General features: G+C 46.2%; 1 protein-coding gene across 2 annotated transcripts in view; it reads left to right on the top strand.

Annotated features, from left to right (window-relative positions):
* Positions 1-23,436, top strand: part of CstF50 (cleavage stimulation factor subunit 1 Cst50) — a 28,699-nt gene extending 5,263 nt beyond the window's left edge. The window contains exons 6-14 of one of the 2 annotated variants that reach the window (XM_050196878.3): positions 2,280-2,402; positions 3,802-4,020; positions 12,050-12,172; positions 12,854-12,929; positions 14,795-14,874; positions 16,473-16,628; positions 18,722-18,866; positions 21,151-21,231; positions 23,188-23,436. In XM_050196878.3, coding sequence (XP_050052835.1) covers positions 2,280-2,402; positions 3,802-4,020; positions 12,050-12,172; positions 12,854-12,929; positions 14,795-14,874; positions 16,473-16,628; positions 18,722-18,866; positions 21,151-21,231; positions 23,188-23,303 — 1,119 coding nt within the window. In that variant the 3' untranslated portion in view covers positions 23,304-23,436. The remainder of the gene's footprint in view (positions 1-2,279; positions 2,403-3,801; positions 4,021-12,049; positions 12,173-12,853; positions 12,930-14,794; positions 14,875-16,472; positions 16,629-18,721; positions 18,867-21,150; positions 21,232-23,187) is intronic. The other variant, XM_050196882.3, reaches the window with a different exon arrangement.

Raw genomic sequence — 23,436 nt, 5'->3', positions numbered from 1 at the left:
TCGGCAATAATGCAGTTGCATCTCTATAGTATGTTCATAGTTCTGAGTGTTTTTGTGACTTGCCGCAATGATTTGATGGCTATAGCATTCCGCACGAAGTCATGAGTTGGTTACTCGCAACTGCGGACGCATTCTCATAGAGGTGGACTGTAAAAACACTCACGCTGCTAAATTTAGGTGCACTTTAAAGAATCTCAAGTGGTCAAAATTATTCAGGAGTCCTCCTTCTTCGCATGTCTTGGAGGCTCGGTGTTGTGTTGAGAGGAAGTTTTAGCTCGAGGCCAGCTCCAATGTCCCCATTCGAATACGTGCTACATGCAAAAGGCAGAAATGCTTTTATGAGACAGCCGCTGAAAGAATTTAGAATGAAATTTGTGGCCTTTGAGAGGCAAAGTTAAGTTACAGTGACTGTAGAAAACAAAGCTTTCATTTATAATTTCCTAGAAAATTTTTTTGAAAATTTGCAAGTTTCAGAGAAATAGAAGCACAAAGCTTACAGATCCATAACTTCGCACTAAGAGCAGATTTCGTACTTCTGTAAACTGCATCTCTTAGAGCCTCTCACGTGGACATTTGTGATTTATGAACATAGAGTTTACATGAAATTGTTAGTCTTTCCAAGGGTTTTGCAGAAGTCCTTCTCACACATCCGTGGTATGTTTGTGAGCAATGTGTAGTACATATTTCTGTTCGCTTTAGATGTATTGTTAGGTATAGTTTACGGAATTGTTATACTGTTGTTTATGGGGCAGTTACTGATTTATCAATTTCAGACACGAGTTTTGTAATTGGGAAGTTTGAAAATAAATAAAGAAAGTACCAAGTTCACAAATTTGTTGTTCTGCACCAAAGCTGATATCACAGTTCTGTAAACTGCATGTGTTAGAACAGCTGAAGCAGACAAACTTGGTATGTTAATTTACAGCTTTTGTGGATTTTTACAATGTTTACGGCAATCTTGCAAAAGTCCTATTCACAAATTAGTATTCACAAGTAGTAGAGCGCCCTGTTAAGATTCAGCTAGCCAGCCGCATGTCGTCTTCCTTGTCTTCACCCGTCGTGGATGCCCCACATCCTATTCAGGTGTAAACCTAGAATGCATGTAAGAGTACCGCAATATTTTATAGCGGTATATTGTGCATCAATTTTGTCTGCTTTAGACATGCTATGAACTTCAGTTTGAAGACTTTTGTTATAATTTTTCATTGCTGACCTACAAATTTGTTAACGTCAAATGTGTGTTTTTCTGAGGTTTGCAATTTTAACATGTCTGATGAAAAAGTTGGCTTCTTAAATAAAATAAATTTCCTACTTCCACTAGGTTCTAAGTTATTCTTTTAAATGCTATAAGTCTCGTCAAATTCTGTGCACTGGTTCCCAGGAAAAACGATTGCTCCGTTTTCATGTATTTGTATAGCAGCTCCCAAGCTAAGGCTTCCTCATTCTGAGAAAAGCAATTTCTTCATTCGCATCTATGTATTTAGATCTCTAGCTAAATCTACCTTTTAAGAGGATGCTTCAGCTTGGGAGCTCTTACCTGAAGACATGACAAAAAAAAATCATTTTCCTTAGCAACCACTGCACCCATTTGACTAGATTTGTTGCATCTAAAAGAAGTTAAAATCTAGTAGCTGTAGGAAGGAGAGTATTTATTTAGGCTGTCAATTAAAAAAAATGAAAATTGCCAAATTAGAGTACCCATGCATGAAATTCACTACCCTATAACTCAGCAATAAAAAATTATCAAATAATTTTGTGAGCTACCCCTAACAATACCTCTGAAGGAGACAAAATTGATGTATTATGCACTGCTTAGAACTGTACCACCAATCTATGAGTAGGACTTTTGCGAAACCCTTATAAAAATTTTAACAATTTCACGTAAACTGTAATTTCATGTATAATATTTGTCCACTTGATGTTCTATAAGGGACACAGTTTATAGAACTGCGAAATTTGTTTCTGGTGCATAATTATGAATTTGAAAAGACTGTGCTTCTGTTTTTCTCTTCTTTTCTTATGTGCCAATTTTTGGCAATTCTTTTAGAAAGATATGAGGCTCTAAGTCAAAATTTTGCTTCATAGAGTTGGTAGAACCTAACTTTCTTTCTCAGATGCAACAAATCGCATTCAGATTTGGCCCATTGGTTGTCTCACAGACGCATTGCCATATTTGATGCGTATTTGAATAGGGAAATCATAGTTGGCTCTGAGTGAAAGCTTCCTCTGAAACCCTGTCAATCGTTAAATCGATCGCTGTTTCCATGCGTCCCCGACAGATCCTTGACGTGGACCGCATGCTGGCCAAAAGTGCCATGCCCCCCGAGGTGGCAGCACAGGAGTCAGCACAGCAGAACATGGAGACACATCCCGTCATTCGCACCCTCTATGACCACATCGAGGTGAGGCTGCTAGTGCCAGAACTTTGTCACGTTGCCTGGCTTTCTCATCGTGAAAGCCGTGCCGTGAGCAGCTTGAGGCAGGCCGTGTGTCATGGTTTCTTGGTAGTTACATCTGCTTGCTAATTGCAGCTGCTGATTGTGCCTGCTTGTTGGACATAAATGCCTGTGACAATAGTTTAGTATTTTGCATGTATCAAGTAGTTTCTTACTTTCGAGCAGTGAGGGACACTTTGCGGGCTCACTCTACGTCTTCCTGTGCTGTGTCGGCAAATAGCTTCATAGGTGGGCTTCTCAATGCGACACGCTGGCATTTGGACAGAGACCCGCTGTAGGGTCAAGCGCTGAGTCGAAGGGCCAGGCTGGCTCCTGCCACACCTGTGGTACTTCTTTGCAGGAAAGAGAGATGTCTAGAACGGTAAAATCATTTATTGAGCAGAACACTACGGTACAGAATGCACTCCGCACTTGAGCGCACAGAGCACACACAGTGTCCACTGCGACCCCAATGGTGGAGAAAAGCAGGTGGCGCACTGCGTCAAACAATGGTCTGTATGCACATTGAAAAGAGAGATGGATGCTCACGTGCGTTGCCACCTGCCTGTAGTGTCTGCCGCCCATTATTGTGTTCACTTGACTTCCATGCATTCTGCGACGGCGCTCCTTGGTTAGAGCTACTTTCCAACATCATGTCCCACGATCCAATCGGAGGGACACGTAGCATGACTATTCGGAACGCGGCCGCAATGCTTGGAGAAAACAGTATGGGGCTGAGGGACAGACAATGGTTCGGGAGCTTCCTCTCAATAGCAAAGGGGCCTAGAGCCGGAGCGCACAGTAAGGACTGCTCCCGTTGGAGTGAAGGAACTCCCACATTCCTCTCCCTGAATGTGGGAGTTCCTTCTGGCTGGGAAATAAGCCGACGGCATGTAATGCATTGGGAAAGGTCCTCCATATCAGCACGCGTCAGACGTTGCAAGGACCACTAACTTACAGCCTGTGTACGAGCAAAAATTAAAAGAAAGATAAAATAAGGAATATGGCAAAATGAGAACAACTGTCTCTACACCAACAACATAATTATAATAACACGAAAAAAAAAGAAAGGTAAATGCCCGTGCATTTAAATAACACATGGCTTATACTGTACACAAACCCTGTGTAATATAACTGTTAGATATAAACTATTGTTCGCTGCAGAAACACACACCTAAAAATGTCTCTAAGAAAATAAAAAGTCGAAAAAAGCACCCTGGAGCCTCCACACTCAGTGCTGAAGAGTTCAATCTGAAACCAGTGCGGTTGCTGGGTCAGCGGCCACCGCGTCTGATTTTGGCTCGGTTGGCGGAACACGTTGTTGTTCTTTGTGGGCTGCCTCCTCATCCGCCAGCGTCTCCTGCAGGACGAGCGCTGCAAATTCGGAGTCCTCCCGCAAGCTCAGCCAGCACAGCTCGGCCAGCTCGCAGTCCGTCGACGGCGCCGCCGCAACAGAAGGCCCCGCGGAGTCGCCTGCTGCGCTCCTTCTCCTCTCCTCCGGGCGCATCCGGCCGGTGTAGTGGCAGTCAAGGATGACCAGCGTCCTGCACTTCCCGCAGGTAGCAGCGTCAGCGGGGAGGGGAAGGTGAGCGCCGCCCGAAGCAGCGTCCTTTACAGTGAATGTGTGCCCTCTTGAAGGGATAGGGCAAGTGGTGCTGGCCCCCCTGTCCACTCTCTGGCCATGCTTTCTCTGACACACACCAAAGAGGTGCCGACACACCCTTCCTGGTACTTCCAGGTGGCCACATTCCACATCTTCCGGCCAGCCTCCGTAGGTGTCGTAGATGGGGCAGTCAGCTGAGTAGCAGGCATCCTTGTGGTGGGAGCGCCTGACCATGCACCCCACTGTCGGCGTCGGCTGCAACGATGGCCCGAAGGTGCGACAAGAGTAGGCGGCTTGACTATTTTAAGCAGAAGTGGTTTGCCACTTGAAGGCTCCGACGGAGGCAGCTGCCACCAACTGTCAAGAGTGCATATGGAGGCGGGAAGATGCCACCAGACACCGGCAGCAACAGCATTAGCAGCAGCTGCAAAGACGGCACTCGTTTCTGAGAAGGCGGCAAGGAGAGAAGGGAGGCAGAGCACGGGAGGTTGGGCCTCTGGCTGGACACTCTGTTTTTCTTCCTTGCGTGCACGACAAAGTACTTGTGGCGCATGCACGCTGGGCCTGCAGTGGATCCATGTGCAGGGAAAGCAATGCTCAAAGCATCCGAACCAAGCTGTCACCTTTACATACAACGAAACTCGTGTGGTTGCACCCCCACTCACCTCCCCTTCCCCGCTTGACATTTCTGCAACTAGTCACAAAAACGAAGAGACAAAAGAATGAGCACATTAGCCAACCCTCTACATATATGTACGATGATAAATGGAAGTCAGAAGCAGGGGCAGCTTGAAAATAAGGGCATGTACATGAAGGAGACTAAACCCTGAAAGCTGGAACTGTGGTGTGCTCATATCTCTGCGGGTAGTCCTGAAGGAAAAATGTGCTCACTTGCAGAGGCAGAAAGCAAAACCAGAGTGTTCCTTTTACCAGGAAGGTCTGGAATTTGTGCGGGCGACTTCGCAGTGGTCATCACCTTACAGGGCACCAGTGTGGTGGTTGAAAGTGGTCAGGCGCACTCAGCGTTCTGTCTCCCAGACCCAACATTGCTGGGCTCTGGCACCAACACATCTAGCCTGCAGTGGTAGGCTTTCAATCAGCAATATGAATGCAGGCCCTGGTTCTCACCGTCTGAGGATCCGTCGGCTGACACACAAGGGATAAGAGTCGTTTCTTCACGGGGTAAGGCCCCAGCCATATTGGTGCCAACAGAGCGGAAAACCCTTTGCTGGCATCACTAAGGACGTGGTTGCATTTGAGCAAAAAGTTGCCTGCCTGAAATCAGAAGTGGTGGTTTTTGTGGGCGGCAAGCTGGGCATGATGCCTCATTACGTATGAAGAAGGTCCCCTTGGGCATTCTCAACCTCATCTTGGTGCTGTGCAGAAATAATCGGCAGATTTGCCAATTCGCGACGAAAAGTGTGAAAAGTAGGGGAGAAACGGGTGGACCGGTTTTTCTGCTGTCTGAATGGCGAATGTGAGTTTGTTCATGTAGTCTTCCCAATCCTTTTGGCTCTTGGCAAAGGATGGCAGCATCCACTTCACAGTATGATTAAAATGTTCCGCGAGGTTGGTCAAGGTGTGGTAGGGCTACATAAGGTCCAAACAGAAGTACACGTCTTGCAAAACATGTTTCCGTTATCAGACACTCCAGAAATTCAAAGCGTGTGAAAACTTCTGTCAGTTGGTCCAATGCTGCCTGGACCGTCACCTTATGGAGTGAAAAAATACCCACTTCTTAAAGTGATTGACGTCTACCAAAAGATGCTGAAAGCCCTGCTCACTGTTTGGGAAGGGTCTGAATAAGTCGCAAGCTGCAAACAGTCAAGGCCACTGACTGTCAGTCAGCTTTATTAAACCTAGTGGATGGCAACATCTGAAAGACATAGCAAGTTCGACAATAACAGAAAACATCCTGCTTTATGCCAGTCCAGGTGGCATTGCAAGTGAGTTTTCCAAAGTTCTTTGAGGTGCTCAGATTTCCAGCCACTGGTTCATTGTGAGCTTAACGCAAAAGTGCGTATCTCAGCTTCTTTGATATCACCGCCTTGAACAGGTCAGTGGACTTTCCCTTGGTAGCCATATATCTCGGCATGAGCCCGTGGTCCAACCGGTAGGAATTTTCAGGGCTACCAGCAATAGAAGCTGGATTGGGCCCTTCTGCACTTGTTGCAACACCAGCACTGTTGGAGTGCTCCATTTCTGCTAGGCCCTTACGAGCTCTTCACGGCTGAATGTAACCGCGGCCTACTGAGAGGGAAAGCTGGTTTCATTACGCGGGGGATGATGCTTTGATGGATAATCCCTTCGGCACACCCGCAATATCGTCATTAAGAGGTGACGTTCATTACAGGCACAGTCGGGGCCAATGAAACGATTTTTACCAATAGCTCCAGCTGATCTTGCACCCCTTTGGCATACTAAGAACTCTTGCCCCAACTGAGGGAGAAGTCTCATTACCGCCTGGCTGCACAGCACCAAAAACCTCTTTTACTGCATTCTCATGTGTAAAGGGCAACCTGAAAGTTACTTCCCTCTCTTCTTCATCCACCCCTCCACTCGTACAGGTGGGCACATCGCCAGCTTCCATCTCCCTGCACTTGCCTCTGGCACTGGCTGGGTGGGGAAGTGGGGGCACACAAAAGGGCCTCTGCAACAGCGCTCACTCTCCCCCTTCTATATTGCTCTGAAAAGTCTTGCTGTACGAGCAGTGGCCAGTGCACCAGCCAACCTGCAGGTTCGCAAAGCCTCACGACAGCTGAGCACGTTGTGATTTGTCTACTCGATGAGTTTCGTCTAAATAGACATTTGATTTCTGCAGTGCAAAGCACTCCTTTTACATTGCAGAGCAGTCCATCTCTGCAGGAAGCAGTGCCTGACTAGCAAAGGAGGCCAGAGGGTGCAGGACACCATTGAATTCCTGAAGAAGGACAGCCCCAATCCTAGGTCACTTGTGTCAACCTGGACAATGAATTTCCTCGTGAGATCAGGCAACCTGAGCCGCCCTGTCTCATCAATGGCTCGAGACAAGCCACCAAACACCTGCTCTTGCTTCTGACCCCAATGCCATCCAACAGATTTTCTGAACAAATTTGTTAGCAGTGCCTGGAGTCTCGCATAGGATGGAACAAATGACCGATAGAAATTGGCCATTCCAAGTAAATGGCAGAGGCCACAATATGTTTTTGGGCATGGGAAAATGCAGAAGAGTCTGGAGTAACTCCGAGTTCAGCTCAACGGAACCGCTGCCCAAGGTGAACTCAAGCAACTGCACTCAAGTTTGTGCCATTTGTGTCTTAGCTGGATTTAGCATCATACCTGCTGCCACGAGCCCCCTGAATAGTCCTCCATGTGCCAAATATTCTCCTCAAACGTTTGTGGGCATATTATAATTTTGTCAAGGTAGCATATTGCATGGGAACACTTGGCCTTGCCTAGAACTTGATCCATTAGCCTCTGAAATGTTGCTGGTGCATTGCATAGGCCGAAGGGCATCGTCCCAAACTTAAAAAGCTCATAATGGCAAGTGAAAGTTGTCCTTGCTTGGCCTAAGTTCCATCTCTACTTGGAAGTAGCCTTTAGCAGCATCCAGAGCCATGATATACTTCGCTGAACTTGCACTGCTCACAGTTGATTCCATAGTTTGCAGCTGATAGGCATCTTTACAGGTCACTGCTTTCAGCTGGTGGCAATCAATGCAAAGGCGGAAAGTACCATATTTTTTTTCAGATCCAGGACAATAGGAGATGCCCATGGGCTATTGGAACACTTTATGACACTCGTTGCTAGCATATTGTCAAGCAGACCATCAATAGCCTTCCTGTTGGACACGCTAACAAGCCCGGGATTACATATGAGAGGACGCTTATCTCCTATTTCGATCTTGTGGCGCACAAGGTCAGTGCAACCTGCATCACCCATGAACAGCTCATCGTAGTTGGACAGCATTTTGGACATGTCATATTTTATTGCGATAGCAGTTATACGGACACTACAGGTGGATTTTTGGCAATGGTTGGCATCGCCGTGAGGTTCCGTGTAAAGTCTAATTGCAATGAGATTGTGCCTTGTGTCATATGCTGTGAGTGGGTGAGCCGAGGAGGATGGTGGCTTGATGTGTGCCGGCCTCCCATGTGCCCAATGTTGGAGGTCATGTGATGAAACGTGCCTAAGGTGGCGGGGAGGACTTGGGCACGCATTTCCTCCCTTGGCCCAGCCGTGGTTGCGCATGGCTATCTGTGCGGCTGAGCGCATTGTGGCCTCTGTGGTTGGTGCAATGGCTTAGATGGCTGGTTGCTTCATGAACACTGTATTCCTGCGTGCTCAGTGTTTGAGGTTGTGAAAACGTGTTGAAGTGAGAGGCAGCATAAAGTGATTGCTCCCCGAAGCCGGCGCTATTCATCATGGCAGCATTGTGACAGCTAGTGTTTGGGGTCATCGAATGAGATCTCATTTTTTTCCTTTGTGAGCATGAGTCCTTGCTTAATAATTTAATCGGGAAGCGAATGTTTACTGCAACTTACACTGCCGATAAAACCATGAACGTTGCTTTGTGTAGTTGTCTTGCTTGCGGTGCTTCACCTTTTGGGCAAAACTGCGACTTCTCTGTTTCAGGTCCAACCCTACTGCACTAGCAATTAAAGTGTGGGACGTGCCACCATGTGCAGGCAAGGCAATACATTTGACAGTCTCTGCCAGAGAGGGATCAGCCTTTTTAACTAAGAGTGCTGTATGGACAAGGCACTCGCCCTGCACTAATACATGCGGGAGCCATGGTGCTGGTGAAAGGCTTCAGAAAGGACAACGATCTGGGACTCGGGAAAGAACTCGCGGTTCAGAATAATGGGGACAGCCAAGCCATGTAAGTGAATGAAGCAAAAGCGCTTCATTTGCCCATCTCACCGAACAGTCACATCCACTGCGCTGCCCGCAAGAATGGAGCCGTTGGTAAGGCAGAAAGTTGTTAAGCATTCTCTCAAGCAAGCAAAAGATTTCGGCAAGCTAGCCAAACTCTGTCACTGAACAAAGAGGCACTGGCCCCTGTGTCAAGGAGCACTACAATTTCACAACTGGCAATGGTGACAGGGATTAATTGCGTGGGTACATCCAAGGCTAAGCCCTGCACAACATTTGAGGGGGTCGGGGGGCAATAAGTTCAGTTGAATGTGTCTTAATGCCCAACCGCCATCCCCGTTTTCCTGACAGAAGGGTCGAACACTGGGCTCTGCCGCATGCGTTCTTGCGGTTGAAAGCACTTTGTTCTGTTTGCCCTCCTCCGCCTGCTTCACTGCCCTCAGGCAGTTTTGGGAGCATGTTTTCTACATGGCGCGCATCAATCTGGAAAGTTGTGCATCGTTCAGGAGGCAGTTCGGACCTGTGCACCACACTAAATGCACACCATGGATATGCATGTGGGTCTAAGGCTCTTTTGCTGATCTCTTAAATTTGCCGATTTTCAATGCCTACCGCAAAGGCGGGCTTGCACAGGCGATGGCTGCTAGTGCGAGTGAGAGAGAGCTCTTGCCTTCGCACAGCACGTACGGCTCCAGCGCTTAGCTTGTGGGTGGTGGAGGGTGGCAGGCACGCATGGCCACCATGTATGCGCTTGGCCTCGGTGGCCAAGTTCTCCACCACAGAATCGATTATTGTGCAGGTAGGCTGCAATGTTCAGGTGAGCCTGCCTTATCACCCTTTCAAACCACTTATTGTTAGAGGCTGTCAGCCCTGCTATCTGAAACAGCGCTTCCATCGCTCGCACATGCTGAAGAAGTGATCCGTCTGGGCCTCATAACTTGAGCACATGCTGTGTCATAAGATGGTAGTTAGTGGGTAAAAATTCCTGGAAGAAAGCTGCCTTGAAATCTTCAGCATCATTGCATGGTGGCCAAAAAGCTGGTACTACTGCACTGCTCACTGTTTAAGAAGATTGGGCACAGCACAAATGATCATCTTATGGTCACGAAGTCCTCTAGCTGCCTGATAGTGCGCCAGATCCTCGAGGAAGCCCATGACATTAACTGTGTCAGTGTAACCGTGAAAGGTGGGCACTGCCAGCTTCCGCTGGCCATGAGTAAAAATTTTCGCACCTCCAAGGAAGTCTGGAGGGCACTGGAAACCGACTGAATTAATCGCATGACTTCGGTAAGCAGCATTCTCGTGTATGGTGCGGTTGACCCACTGGGAGCGCCTGCTGGTGAGCTTCGAGCACTTGGGGCATGTGTGGCACCTCTCCCAGTTCAGTCAACGGTCTTCTGCTCGAATGGACACAACTCGAAATTGACTCGCGACTCCCCACAATGGGACTCGCGGCAGGTGGCATCTCCATACCTTGTCCGTGGCCACCAGGGATGGAAGCCACAGTCGTGTAGCCCCTGAAGGTAGACGAGGTGCACAACAGTCTTCCCCTCTTCCATGGCAGTAAGCTTTAGGAGGCCTAGGCTAATTAAGTCGGTACTCCGTGCTTCGTTTTCTTGCAGGGGGGGCCAGCTGCACAATGCTCGACACCAGCGTCAGCTGAGTAATCGAAAAAAAGCGACATTAGTGAGAGTTGTGAATAATGACGACTTCTTGAAGCCAGGCAGCATGGCATGGCAAGCTGATCACATGGGTCTTTGGCTCATAACACACAGCAGCCATACAAAGGCAACCTACTGCTCTACGTTTGTCGTCAAATTATGGGCCAACTCTACATCTCCCTGCTTGGTGTCGGTAAATTGCCCCAAAGATGGGCTTCTTGTCGCAACAGAACGATGTGCGGAGAGACCCACTGAAGGTTCGAGCACCGAGCCAAAGGGCGAGGCCGGCTCTTGCCACACGTATGGAGCTCCCTCCCAGAAGGGCAAGATCTCTAGGACAGTGAACGGCATTTATTGAGCCGCACACTGCGCAGCAAAATACAATACTGCATTTGAATGCAGAGAGCACACTTGGCATCTGCTGCCCCCGATGGCAGGGAAAGGCAAATGGTGTGCCGCGTCAACCAGTTGTTGATGCACACAGGCTGAGATGGGTTTGAGAACACTAGCTAGTGCTTGCCGCTGCCAACTCTAGTCAGCAACACTTGGGACACAAGGAATGCGATGCATTGTGCGCCTGCGAGAAAGGCAAGGGCAGCACGCAGACTGCCTCAGCAGGCCACATTGATGCAAGCAGGCAAGGCTTGCGGTTGTCCTAAGGCCAGAATGTTCAGGACAAAGAGATGGACACTCATGTACCGTGCCTCTTGTGTCCAGTTCTTGTCCTTGTCAGAACTTCTTCCCTTTGTCATGGCCCAGTTGGAGAGCCACATAGTGTGATTGCTCAGAATGTGGCTGCAATGGTCGGCAAGGACTGCAACTTGGCTGGCCGAACGTCGACGTATGAGTTGCTTAGAGTCGAAGGAAATGGCTTGGTAGGCATGTCACTCGCTGTTTCTATAGGTGGATTGTTAAGGGTGCATGTCTTCAGCAGTGTTCACAGACCCCTCAACTCTCGTGGGGTCAATGGGAGTCTGGCGACCATTTACTGACATTTTTACCGACACAGCACTACACAAGCTTCCGTGCTCCTGCAGCATGTCCCTTTGTTTGGTGCCTTTCAAGTTTCCTTTGCGCCTTCACATTGCAAATGGGTGGATGACAGTTTTTCATTTCATAAACTTCCTACCTTGCAGGCTTCCACAGAACTAATCCGCCGCATTGATTGCTGTCCCTGTCCTATGAATTGTCTATTAATTCACCCTCACGCTGTAATCTGCTAGCCTCCTGGTTAGCTCAGGTAGTAGAGTGAACGCACTGGAAAAGCTTTGGTCCTTGGTTCGATCCCCATGCCAGGACGAATTCTTCTTCAAATGCGAAGCTTTATTTCGGGTAAACCTGTATGGGTTTCCTTTGTAGCTTCGTGTTACTGACAGGTATATGACAGTTTTCCCTTTCATGAAGTTTTCTTCACCTTGCGGGCATCCGCAGAACTTATTTGCTATTTGGATGCATATGTCCTGTCCTGCAATTCTGAACTTGATGCTCTATTTCAGGAGGTGACGTGCCTTGAGTTCCATCCACGAGAGCAAATTCTGGCATCCGGCAGTAGGGACTACACTGTCAAGTTTTTTGACTACTCAAAGCCGTCTGTGAAGCGAGCCTTCAAGACGATTCACGTGAGTTCCCCTGCGAACATTGTGAATCGTTGTCGCACCTGTCAACTCTCCGGCTCGTTTACGACTCCGGCTATAAGTTTACGAATGTAACACCAAGTTCTGCATAAAAAAAAAAAATCTGCTCGTGAAAATAATTAAAAGCTGTTGAAAGGGTGCAAGATTGCAAAACTGCATGCAATAAATAAAGAAATTGTGGTAGTACTTGCACCACCTTCTTGATAGCAGCTCAAAAAGCCATATACCAAAAATGTACCTTATTCAGGCAAGTTTATTGAGTTAAGTTCTTGAAGCAGGCAAAATTGGCAGCAGCAGAGAGATTGACAAAACTCACTGTGGTCTAAAAACAATGTTTTCGATCTCTGCTGTTGCAAGTTTGCTTCTGAGTGTGTGCTCCTTCTAAAGGTAAGTAATCGTTAATAAAGTGTGTACGTAGCCAACAATGGTGGGTGCTGAGGGGAAGCTTTTCTTTTTCAAGTGCGTGCTATCCCATTTTCTCAACACGGGATTTCATGTCCACAGAATTTTTACAAATTAAAAAGTTCACAGGTTGGAACGTGTTCATTATGTGAGGCATAATAATGTTTCTATAATACAGTACTGATTCAGGTTCAGTCATTTTTCTGCCCTGCAGTGTTTTAGGACTGTTTTGGCTGATGTGAAACGATTGTTTTAAACCTGCAGGAAGCGGAGATGGTGCGAGCCCTGGCATTCCACCCGTCTGGCGACTTTGTACTGGTGGGAACCCAGCATCCTACCAGTAAGTTTACTCCTTGCTTGACAAGAAATATTCTTATTTGATTCTCCTGCACAGTAACATGCGTGGAATTTTTGAAGGGACCTTGCAACAATGTTTTGATAAAAGCATGGATAAAATGTGGTGCTTTCTTCAGCAGGAACTGCTTACAGTGGTCACCGTTATGGGTTCTTTCATTGCAAGATGATTTCAGAAGCGCAACAGCTGATGCACTAAAAGGAAGAGGGGACACAATGGTGGACAACAAATGTGTGCATTCATCTTTATGTGTGCACAAGCTGTTGGACTTTTAAGAGCATATAACTGATGAACATTGACCGACAAGCCCAACTTGCCGTCTTGTGAATGTCTTTCGGCTCTCAATGCGTCCTATATGTGATCATCAAGGCCATGCCACTAAGCTGTACTCAATGAAAAGCTAAGAATTCAGCGGCAAGTACACTCTTGTCTAATTAAAAAGGAATTGGTATGCACTCTAAAAAAATTTGCATGTTTCAGGGTGTATCTTGTCCCTAAATAGTAATGGTCATCTGTCTAACGTGCCTTTCATTTTTTGGAAACTCTGCGCTCGCAACTTTCCTGTCAAAAATGCTATGTCACGCTGATGACACATGTGCCTTTTGTGACCTGAAAGTAACAGGTACGCAGCCTTAAGAAAACAAATGCATGCAAGGTAAGTGACGATTATTGTTTGGAAACAAGATAGGCCCCAAAGGGTGCAAACTTTTCTTAGAGTGTAGGTATGCCAGCCGATTAAGTTTACTCACTTCCGTGACATTATGACCGAGTAAAACTACATCACTGCTGCTATCATCTGGACTATAGGAAGCTACGTCAGTGGCTCTCAGCAACTATGTCTTAGAGCACACTGTCACTGAGGGCACATTCAGTGCAGTTTTGTGGGTGGAGCTTGTGCTGTATTCTTAGTAGGTTGATACGAAATGTAGTTGAACTCACCCTCACCAAGTGTTACCGTCAGCACTGTTGTTTTTGTCCACACCCTCAGTATCGTGGTAATGTGGTAAAAGTATCACTTACCTGTCAAGCTAGAGCTTTCTCACAGGAGACGGTAGTAAGCTTGGATTGTTACATTGTCAGAAATTGCCTTCAGAGCTAGTTGAACCCATTGCATTGCAATGTGCTCCCCAGCCACTCAAATGCATCTGTTAACATGTGCAAGCCTTGTATCATTTTATGAGCTGCTGCCGTTGCTTTAATGGGCAATTGCAATAAAATTTTGGACCAGATTAAAAGTCTAGGTACAGATAGTGTGGGTATAAAGCAGCCTGTGTGCAAAAATTTGTTTGAGATGTGCATGGACACACCATGAAAAAGGTTGTGGATGGAGACATTTTTTTATCTTAGGGGGGGAAAAAAAAAGAAAGAAAACTGCCATTGCTGCTTGGCAGAAGTGATGCAGAATTGAGCATGTTGAGAACCGGCACAGCACCTTAGTGTGAACTCCGAGATTTAGCTGCACCCGCGGTGCACTGAGGATCTCGCAGGCCATGCTCTAGTATGTTCCGTATTCGTAAGTCACAATGTACATACGTATCCCTCTGAGGTTTTAAAGTCTGTTTATTTAAGCAATTGAACAGTGACCAGCCCTGCAGTATTGCCACAATTGCTTTGATATTAAATACTGCTCATTTCTAGTCATTTACTCCAAAGTAAAATTTGTTGCAGTAGGCCTTTGACATCTGTAACCTATTGTATTGTGCAAGTAGCCCACATTTAGGCCAGCTGCAGAATTAACTGTCGTGTAACTGCATTACTCCATTATTGGAGTATCGCTTAGCGCACTGGATGAATGAGTGTGCCATTTGCAACTAACGCCGGCCATTTCTTTTTCATGATTTGTTATCCAGTACGACTTTACGACGTCAACACAGCCCAGTGTTTCGTGTCGAGCGTGCCTTCTGATCAGCACAAGGGCCCCATAAATGCGGTAAGCTGGGTCCACTTACCCTAACACAATGTAATGTGTTCTTTCTCTGCATATATAACTTTGGCCCAGTAGGAACGCATAACTGGTCATAAAACCAATAGTAGTTAAGCCTCAATATAACCAAATTCTCGATATAATGAAGTATTTAACTTTTCATAGCCTCTTGTCTGTAGAACACCATGTATTTAGAACCTCAGTGTAACAAAGTGTGTTTGTGTGCAGTTTCAATACAACAAAATTTCACTGTCGTCGCAAAGATATGCTGAGACAATACATGGAAACTTCTGCGGATGCAGATAGTTAAATGATTGAATTACAAGCAGCTGCTTGCAGACACACCTCTCAAATTGCGTGCCTCGTGACAAAAGCGGCCACCAAAGTGAAGCCACATCACGTTCGATATAAAGTCCAAGTGCAATAAGATCCTATTGCGCCCCGCGCATTGTGTGCTTTATGTGCAAGTGAAAGTGTGCAAGGGTGAGACAAGAAAGATGGTGGCTTCACGAGTGCCGCCTTCCCGTGCGAGCAAATGGAAAGAGGGGGAGGGATGCGAGCTTGCGGTAATGCGATCAAGCACGCGCGAGGGTGGAGGGGGGCGGAGTTGGGGTAAGTTGCCGCGCGTCTCGGCTGTGGTTGCACATGACTGTAAGCATGGCTGAGTGCGTGTGCAGCAGTGCGCCCTGCTTTAGAGGTAATCTGCCGCGTGTGCAAAGAGTGGGCGTGCCAAGACTGTGTATACCATGTAAGCTGCCTTCCCACGCATTTAATATTGGAGGTTGCGTAATTTCGAGTTTTGGTGACTCGTTGAAGTGAGAGGCACATGAAGCATTCGCTCCCCGCTGCCGGCACTTCTCCCGATAGTGGCGTCGCGGTGCAAGCGACGCTATAAGCAGCAGGGGCGGAGTGCAAGCTGAAGTGTGGCTGGCTTCGCTTTGTTCATATCGCCGATGTGATAATATCGACCACGTATGTGGCATGAAGCCGTGTCATTCGTCGTTGACTCCCAGATTTATCAAAATGAACTGTTTTCTCATTCAAACTTGATTTTTTCGATTGCCCGATAATTAGGAAAAATCTGCAGCTCCTGTCCGTGTAATAAAAATTATTCGGCGACTGTACTTATTTGCATTAAAGGTCGAATTTCAATACAACGAAGCAAGTTGCCGATTTTACCGACTTCGTTATATCGAGGTATAACTGTATAAGTAGACTGCAATCAACATGGTTGGTAAGAAGTGGCTGGTATGACACACGCATCTAATGCATTAAAGAAGTAGTGTGCATGATGTGTAATCTCTGATGTAATTGATGACGGAAAACTCACTGTATGTCCCTTTAAGAGCAGACCATGCTCTATACGTGTGTTTATAGGAAGAGAAAAGCGCAGTGCAGAGTACGGCATGTTTCACATGCCTTGGATGCTCCGCAAAACTGGAGCTGCTGTACCACCTGTGCTGTGAGTGGACTCCCAATTGGTGGCAAGACAGATTTAAAAACTTCTGAACTTGTGCTGCAATGCTGCTTGCACAGCTTCAGTGACACTAATAGGGCATGTACGCCTGTAGTGATATTCTTCACACTTTTTATTTGATGAACAGATTCGCTACAACAACTCTGGCAAGCTGTACGTCTCGGCTTCCAAGGACGGCGATCTGAAACTCTGGGACGGCGTGAGCAACAAGTGTGTCTGCACGTTCCCGCAGGCTCACGACGGCAACGAGGTCTGCTCCGTGGTCTTCTCGCGTAATGGCAAAGTGAGTAAGGAGCGCGCTGTACTCCTCGTGGATACGGCTGCTCTCTGTTAACACTCCTGCGTCTTTGGCGATATGGTGCATCTGGGCAAGCAGCAAAAATGTCTGCTGCACGGTAATCATTCTAGATGTTCTGCGCAGTGCAGGACTGGGCTCACGGCTTCGGTAAAACTGCTCTGCAGTGTTATGTGCTTGTAATAAGTGCTACATTAAGAGGAGTGCTAGGTATGTGCAACTCTGCCAGCCACACCGCTGGCTGTTTTCTGTCATTATTACAGTAGAAGGCTCCTTTCACCACAGCAGTGACAGATGGCGCCACTGTTTCATTGCACTGAAATCATTTTTTTTTAATTAGGCTTGCCCCATACAACACTAATTCCAGATTTATTGTGGATGAAATAGGAGGGCAAGTAATGCTTACAAGTGTGTGTTAAACTGAATCTTCCACAAAGTGATACCTCTGTGCGAAATTTCAGCATAAGCAATCCAAAGGTTTACCTGTAAGAGTCATGTGTACCAGCTGGCCCTATTTATGCAATGCTCGGAATACTGTACAACATCGGACAACTCTGTCTGTGAAATCCACCTATGAAAACTTGAATGCATTGCACTTTGCAGCTATTCATAGCTCTTACTTCCAATCTGCTAAATATCCACTGAAAGTATTTATATGTCACCAAGAATTTTAATATCCGCCAAGAATAATTAAATCTTTACGAAGAATTCACTGAGATTACCTATAGTATATTGCTATACAGCGTAGACTGCTTATAGTGTAAGTCGCTGGAGGCACGAATATCCACACTATAAGTGGCAGTGCGCTATAACCAAAACTACATTTTTCGAAGGATGCACACATGCAGACCATGTAGACAAAGCAGCCACCCACATTCGAGAATCGAAACATGCGACTGGAATGTTTACCTCCGTTTAAATTTACGAACGTTGAAATGTTAATGTCAGAGGTCCTGCAGCAATCTTTGCATGAAGCAAAGCGACAGAATAAAAATATATATGCAGTTGAACCTAGCAATAACGAAATCTGAGGGGAATGTGAAAAAATTCGCTTTCGTGAGAATTTTGTTTTTGCGAAATGAGACAGCACAGATACTTAATGCATCGCAGTATGAAACTTTGCTGCCAAAATTTAGTTAACCTACTTTGGCAAGCTTGCTCGTGGATATAGAACCGCATTGCCGACAGCGGATGTGCGCTAGCGCCCCCTGCCAATTGCTCTGGCGGGAGTGCCTGTATTTCAATCTCAGATTTCATTCTGCTGCCCTCCGCCGTAGTGGAGTGCTCCGACGCAGTTTGTCGGCCGCTCCGCATCTGCCATGGGAATTCACTATATACATGTGTCGCAGCATATTCCAGAGCAATAGGTGGTGCTCTTGTCGATTTGAGATAGTACGAAACTGCTTGAATCAGGTGCGCTATCTAATTATAGAAGCCTGCCCCACTACTTAATTGGCGACAATTTACGCACACAAAATTTTCGACACAGCAAGTGCATCTTGTGTTGGTTGATAACTTGATAACAGTGATAATTTGGGGAACATTATCACCCTCAGAAAGTTGCAGAACGTAATCATGGCAGTATTGAAAAAGATATACATATATACTTTTACAAGGGCATCCCCAAAGGCAGGGCGGCAACAGTGCTTTTACCTTATGGTATACTGGAGCTCTGCACTTTTATCTCATCACACTTGAATGTGCGTAATTGGGTAGGTTTTGCACAAGATTGCATAGAAGTCGGGCATAATATGTATTTCTGCTGTGAGTGTGTCCGTAAGCACTGAGACATGCACAGACTCGAAGTTTCTCTTTTGTGCCCCACACAAAAACTGTGAGTGTGGCGGTGTCTGCATGAAATTGAGGGGCCACAACAGGCAATACTGCATCAGACAAAGGCAACATTGTGTGCATCTCAGTGATTGTAAGTTCTTTGGTGGTGTTCGCTGTCACAGGGCGTGCTATAAATGAGTTCAGAGCCAGAGAGACCCCTGAAGTTTTAAACTTTTTTCCCAAGTGCATAATCTCACTCTAGCTTTTTGTTTATCACGTTGCCAACAGTGCCAACCTCTTCTTTGCAGTATGTCCTGTCGAGCGGCAAGGACTCCATAGTGAAGCTCTGGGAGCTATCCATGTCACGGTGCCTCATTGCGTACACGGGTGCTGGAGCTACCGGCAAGCAAGTCCACAGGGCACAGGGCATCTTCAATCACACGGAGGACTATGGTGAGCTGCGCGTGGCACTGGACTTCGAGAAGGGGCATTGCCTTCTGGACCAGCATTTAGGAATCACGGAGCTGGTGGCGGTGGTCAAACTAAAGCTGAGCTAGCTCCAACCAAAATTTATAGACGCCCGGTGTTTTTGAGCTGGTCCAGCTCCTCCTGCAGAGAAGAAAGTTGGAAGCAGCTTGCTCCCTTTGGGCCATATCTTTGTCTCACAACAGTAGTCATCGTGTCTTGCTTACGTTTCCTGTCTTGAAAACACTGCGCTAGCTACTTTCCTGTTAAGAGTGCTACGTCATGCTGATTACCTAATTATTATTGGTTACCTGGAAGTGCCAGGCATGCAGCATTAAATTAAGGAAAGGCACGAAAGGTAAATTACAATTAGGTATTGTTGTGGGACAAAGATACGTCCTGAGCCACGTGAACTGTTTTTAGAGTGCAGTTAGTGGAATTCAGAAATATTTGACTATCACTAAAGAGTTGTAGAAACAGAATGAGAAGCACAACTTAGTATTGTGTTCTGCATGCCTCTCATTCTAATTCTATGTTCTTTTTAGCGCTAGTTAAATATGTCCAAATTTCTTCATCAGAGGTAAGATGGCACTAGGTGAGGTTGTGCTCCTTTCCCCTTATCGCCTTCGGGTTCGAATAAATTTTCATTGCAGTTTTTGCAATTCTAATTCAGTTGGTCGTTCCCAACCACACAGACCTCTGTCAAATGTCTACCATTGAGGTTCTGGTAGTGTTTAAGCCAGAAATCGCATGTACAAGTCTTGTGAAAGGGCACAGAGTTATCTGAAAATAAATTTTTTAAGAAGTCCTCAAAAATGAGAATGAAGCTCCAAGTTTGCATCTCTTTAGCTCAGTAATAAATGCATGTAGTATTGTCAATCCTACTTTTCAAGGGACACTAAAGGCAAATACTAAGTCAAGCTAAAGTGATAGATTAGTGCTCGAGAATCACTAAGGCATCAATGTTATCGCAAACATAGCCTTACTAATCGAGAAATTGAGGTAAATGAACGACATCATTAGATACTCCCCTGGAACATTCAAGCACTTGCCCCATGGTGAAAGCACTCCTCAGTTAAATTTTGTCGCTAGTAGTAAACCACTCATTGCACAAAACATCCTCTTATTGTAAGACGAAATAAAATGCTACTTGTCCAGTTCTATTTCATGTTTAGACAAAAGAACTCGTTGAAATCACCCTCGACAACAACGCGGGCGGTCAAACGGTTTCGTTTTCTCTCGGCTGCACATCGCGTAGCGCTGCGCTGGTTTTGCTGGCTCGCGAAACTCGCACAAACTGCAAGTAGCAGAGAATTCACCTTCCATGTGATGTCACAAGATGCCCAAACGGTCTACACCACTTGGCCAAAAAGCAACTGTGGCTGAGAATCCGCCGCTCTGACTTTATTTGTCTTTGCTCGGTACCGCCGTCTGTCGGACGCCGTTTCATTCACCGACGGCAGTAAAGGGCGTATGCAACATCACTGCTCCTGCGGTTGGTTGGCGGAAGATATGAATTTCGAGAAAGGTATTTGTACCCTTCAGATGCAATTTTCTCATAAACCAAGTCTTTTCTTGGCACAAAACGAGCGTTGCGAGGCTTATGGAAAGGTATTTAAACAGTCCACGTCGACTTAGTATTAGCCTTTAGTGTCCCTTTAACAATATATCAGTTATAACGACCACATGTCACAGCACCTACGATCTTGCAACCCTGTCTTTTGAAGTTGCGCCCAGATATAATGAGCATTTTCAAAAGCGGCATACTGTTACAATGAACACTTCAAACCCGTCCTGGTGTTAACAGTGCAAAATGTAGACGAGACACAAGACGGGAAGATGACAACGGTGTCGTCTTCTCGCCTCGTGTCTTGTCTACGTTCTACGCTGTTAACACCAGGATGGAAAACCAACAAGCCCAAGCTGCTATTCAAACCTGGTCACTGTTAAATGGAGGGCGCACACGAAGTTCCGAAGCATAGAAGTGCGACCGAACTGGGTGCATGGCAGCGTCCCGATCTGGGAAGCTATGCTTTTGGGGATTGGGAGTGCCGAAGGCAATGGCAGAGTTGGAAACACGTCATAGCCATTATTTTTTTTAAGCCACCTATTGCTGATGTGTGATTTACCAGTGCAGCTTCACTTAACGCTCCTCTTTAGTGTCCCGTTAAATCATTTAAGTGACCTGCCCTTGGCTTGACGGGGGCTGGAGTGCGGTGTCATCCGCAAGTGAACAGTGCGTCAACCAACCTGTGTGTTCTGTCACCTGCAGTTCTCTTCCCTGATGAGAAGACCACCAGCTTATGCAGCTGGGACTCCAGAAATGCTGAGCGGCAGCGCCTGCTTTCCTTGGGTAAGGACTAGCACATTAACGGCACAGAAGATGTGAATGCCTGTTCCGCCAACACTGCCTTCACTGGCTATGTGCGTGAACACGTGCTCTCAATTTTGCCTTGAGGAAGCAGTCTCGCGAAAATTGTGGCACTTGGGACCCTTTTTTGGCTAACACTGGCACAGATTTTCCATCTTGTATAAGATTTTCAAAAATGTAGCCGGCTTGAAAGCCTCTCGGCGCCTGTGTCTCTATTTAGAGCACAGCTCTTAAGCGGCCGTTCCTGGGATGAGCGCCGGCGTTGGTGTAACCGCGCGAATGCGCTCGTGCCACTGCTCGCACCTTCATCGTCGTCGTCATCTTCCACACCTCGCTCCGATGCCGCTCATCATGCTAGCATTCCCATACTGCCCCCCCCCCTGCGAAAGCGCTGATGGCACTGGCCCACTGCCAGTCGGTACGATGATTTCAGCCTCAAATTCCTTCGCTCAGTATATCGCGAAATGAAAACATGTATAAAGCTGCGCTCAAATTTCGCATTAGGGAGTGTTGTAATCGTCCTACCTTTTTTTTTTTTAATCTCGCAGGTTTACCAATATAGTATCAAGAAAAATAACCAAAACCTTTAATTCTGACTGCCATATCTCTCTGCCATTATTGCTTGATGTACCAGAATATTCAGTGCAAGATATGATTGAACAATCCGAGCAGCTAACTTGCTCAAAATAGTACTTGCCTAAATCGCTCGTCTAATGTATCCCAGAAATATAAATGTCCTATGGTACCAGAAGGGTTGAAATCTGGGCCAGTTGGTACATACTTGAACGAGAAAACCAGTCAAAAACACAAAGGACAAGATGAGATGTTCACACCACAACGACTGGTGATGACTGGTGAAGTCGTTGTGGTGTGAACATCTCATCTTGTCCTTTGTGTTTTTGACTGGTTTTCTCGTTCAACTATGGTACCACTTTCAACAGTTGTTGAAAAAAAAAATAAAAGTGTCCTCAGTTGACGAGAAATTTTAATACATCAAATAGTGGCGTACACAAGTCTTCCATAGCAAAGACAACATGCCAGACCGTTTGGCGTGGAGTGGAGCCAAACTTAGTTTCAAGAAATTGTTTATAACCAAGTAAAATGAATGAATGAATGGACACAGCAAAGTAATCGTAATTCCCCCAATATTTCCTTACAATGCATCGTGTTAAATATCTCGCTCTAACAAAGCAGAATTTTAAAAAAAAATTGAGCCCTTCAGATGTTTTATTTTTACATGACGGCATTAAGGGCCTCGTATCGCAGAAAATCCGGCATCCGGCGCTTGCATCCCCGTGAGTGAAAATTCCCGTCTATATTTAGGTATATGTATATGCCATGCCTTGCTATATGACATACGATGTATGCGGGTTATATTGCCACACCATTCTATCACTAAAGCTGCTCCATACCTTGTCTTACATTCTTGACAGTCATTCCTTGTAATTTTGAGAATAACAACCCACAAACAAATTTCATGAAAGAAAACACTGACAGCGCATGCCTTTTATGTTAAATCTTCTCAGGCCGAAATATTAAACATTAGACACAATAACAGAAACCTGAAAATGATGTAGTTCTTTCGGCATGGCTGTGCTCTACCTCCGGGATCGGCCCATGCAATAAGTCTCGTTTCTACCAGAATGCTTGCCTTCATGCATAGCATTCGCCACCAGCATTTCCCGGTAAACATTAAGGTTAAAAGCTTAAGTTACCGGCAAGTGTGAGAAGCAGTAGGGGATCTTTGAATGCTTTCGCATTCCGCTTTCAAAGGTGAAGCTTAAGCATCCTCCAAATTTTCTTGCTCATGGTTATGACGAAGTCATTTCGGCTCCCTCTCTAACTTCCTTACAGCATGGCTTTACTGACGTACCATTGCATCGTGTTATGCTGTGCATTGGTGAACCTTTGTGTGCGGCCTTATTTTTTTCCGTGCAGGCCACAACAACACAGTTCGTCACTTGGTTCATTCGCCAACCGGCCCGGCCTTCCTGACCTGCAGCGATGACTTCAGGGCTCGTTTCTGGTACCGCCGTGTTGAGGCCGTTGACTGAACACATTGCATTGTCCCATTTACCGACATCCAGTGCACAAGCCATGTTTTGTTTGGTCACTTTGCCTCCACAGTCATCCATTTCCAAGACACAAAATGGCACGCTAAGTGTAAAATAAAGTACGTCTTCTTAA

This window comes from Dermacentor andersoni, chromosome 3 (genome assembly GCF_023375885.2).
Source record: "Dermacentor andersoni chromosome 3, qqDerAnde1_hic_scaffold, whole genome shotgun sequence".
Taxonomy (NCBI): Eukaryota; Metazoa; Arthropoda; class Arachnida; order Ixodida; family Ixodidae; genus Dermacentor; species Dermacentor andersoni.
Note: the sequence above shows the minus strand (reverse complement) of the source record. Positions and strands in the feature narration are given on the sequence as shown.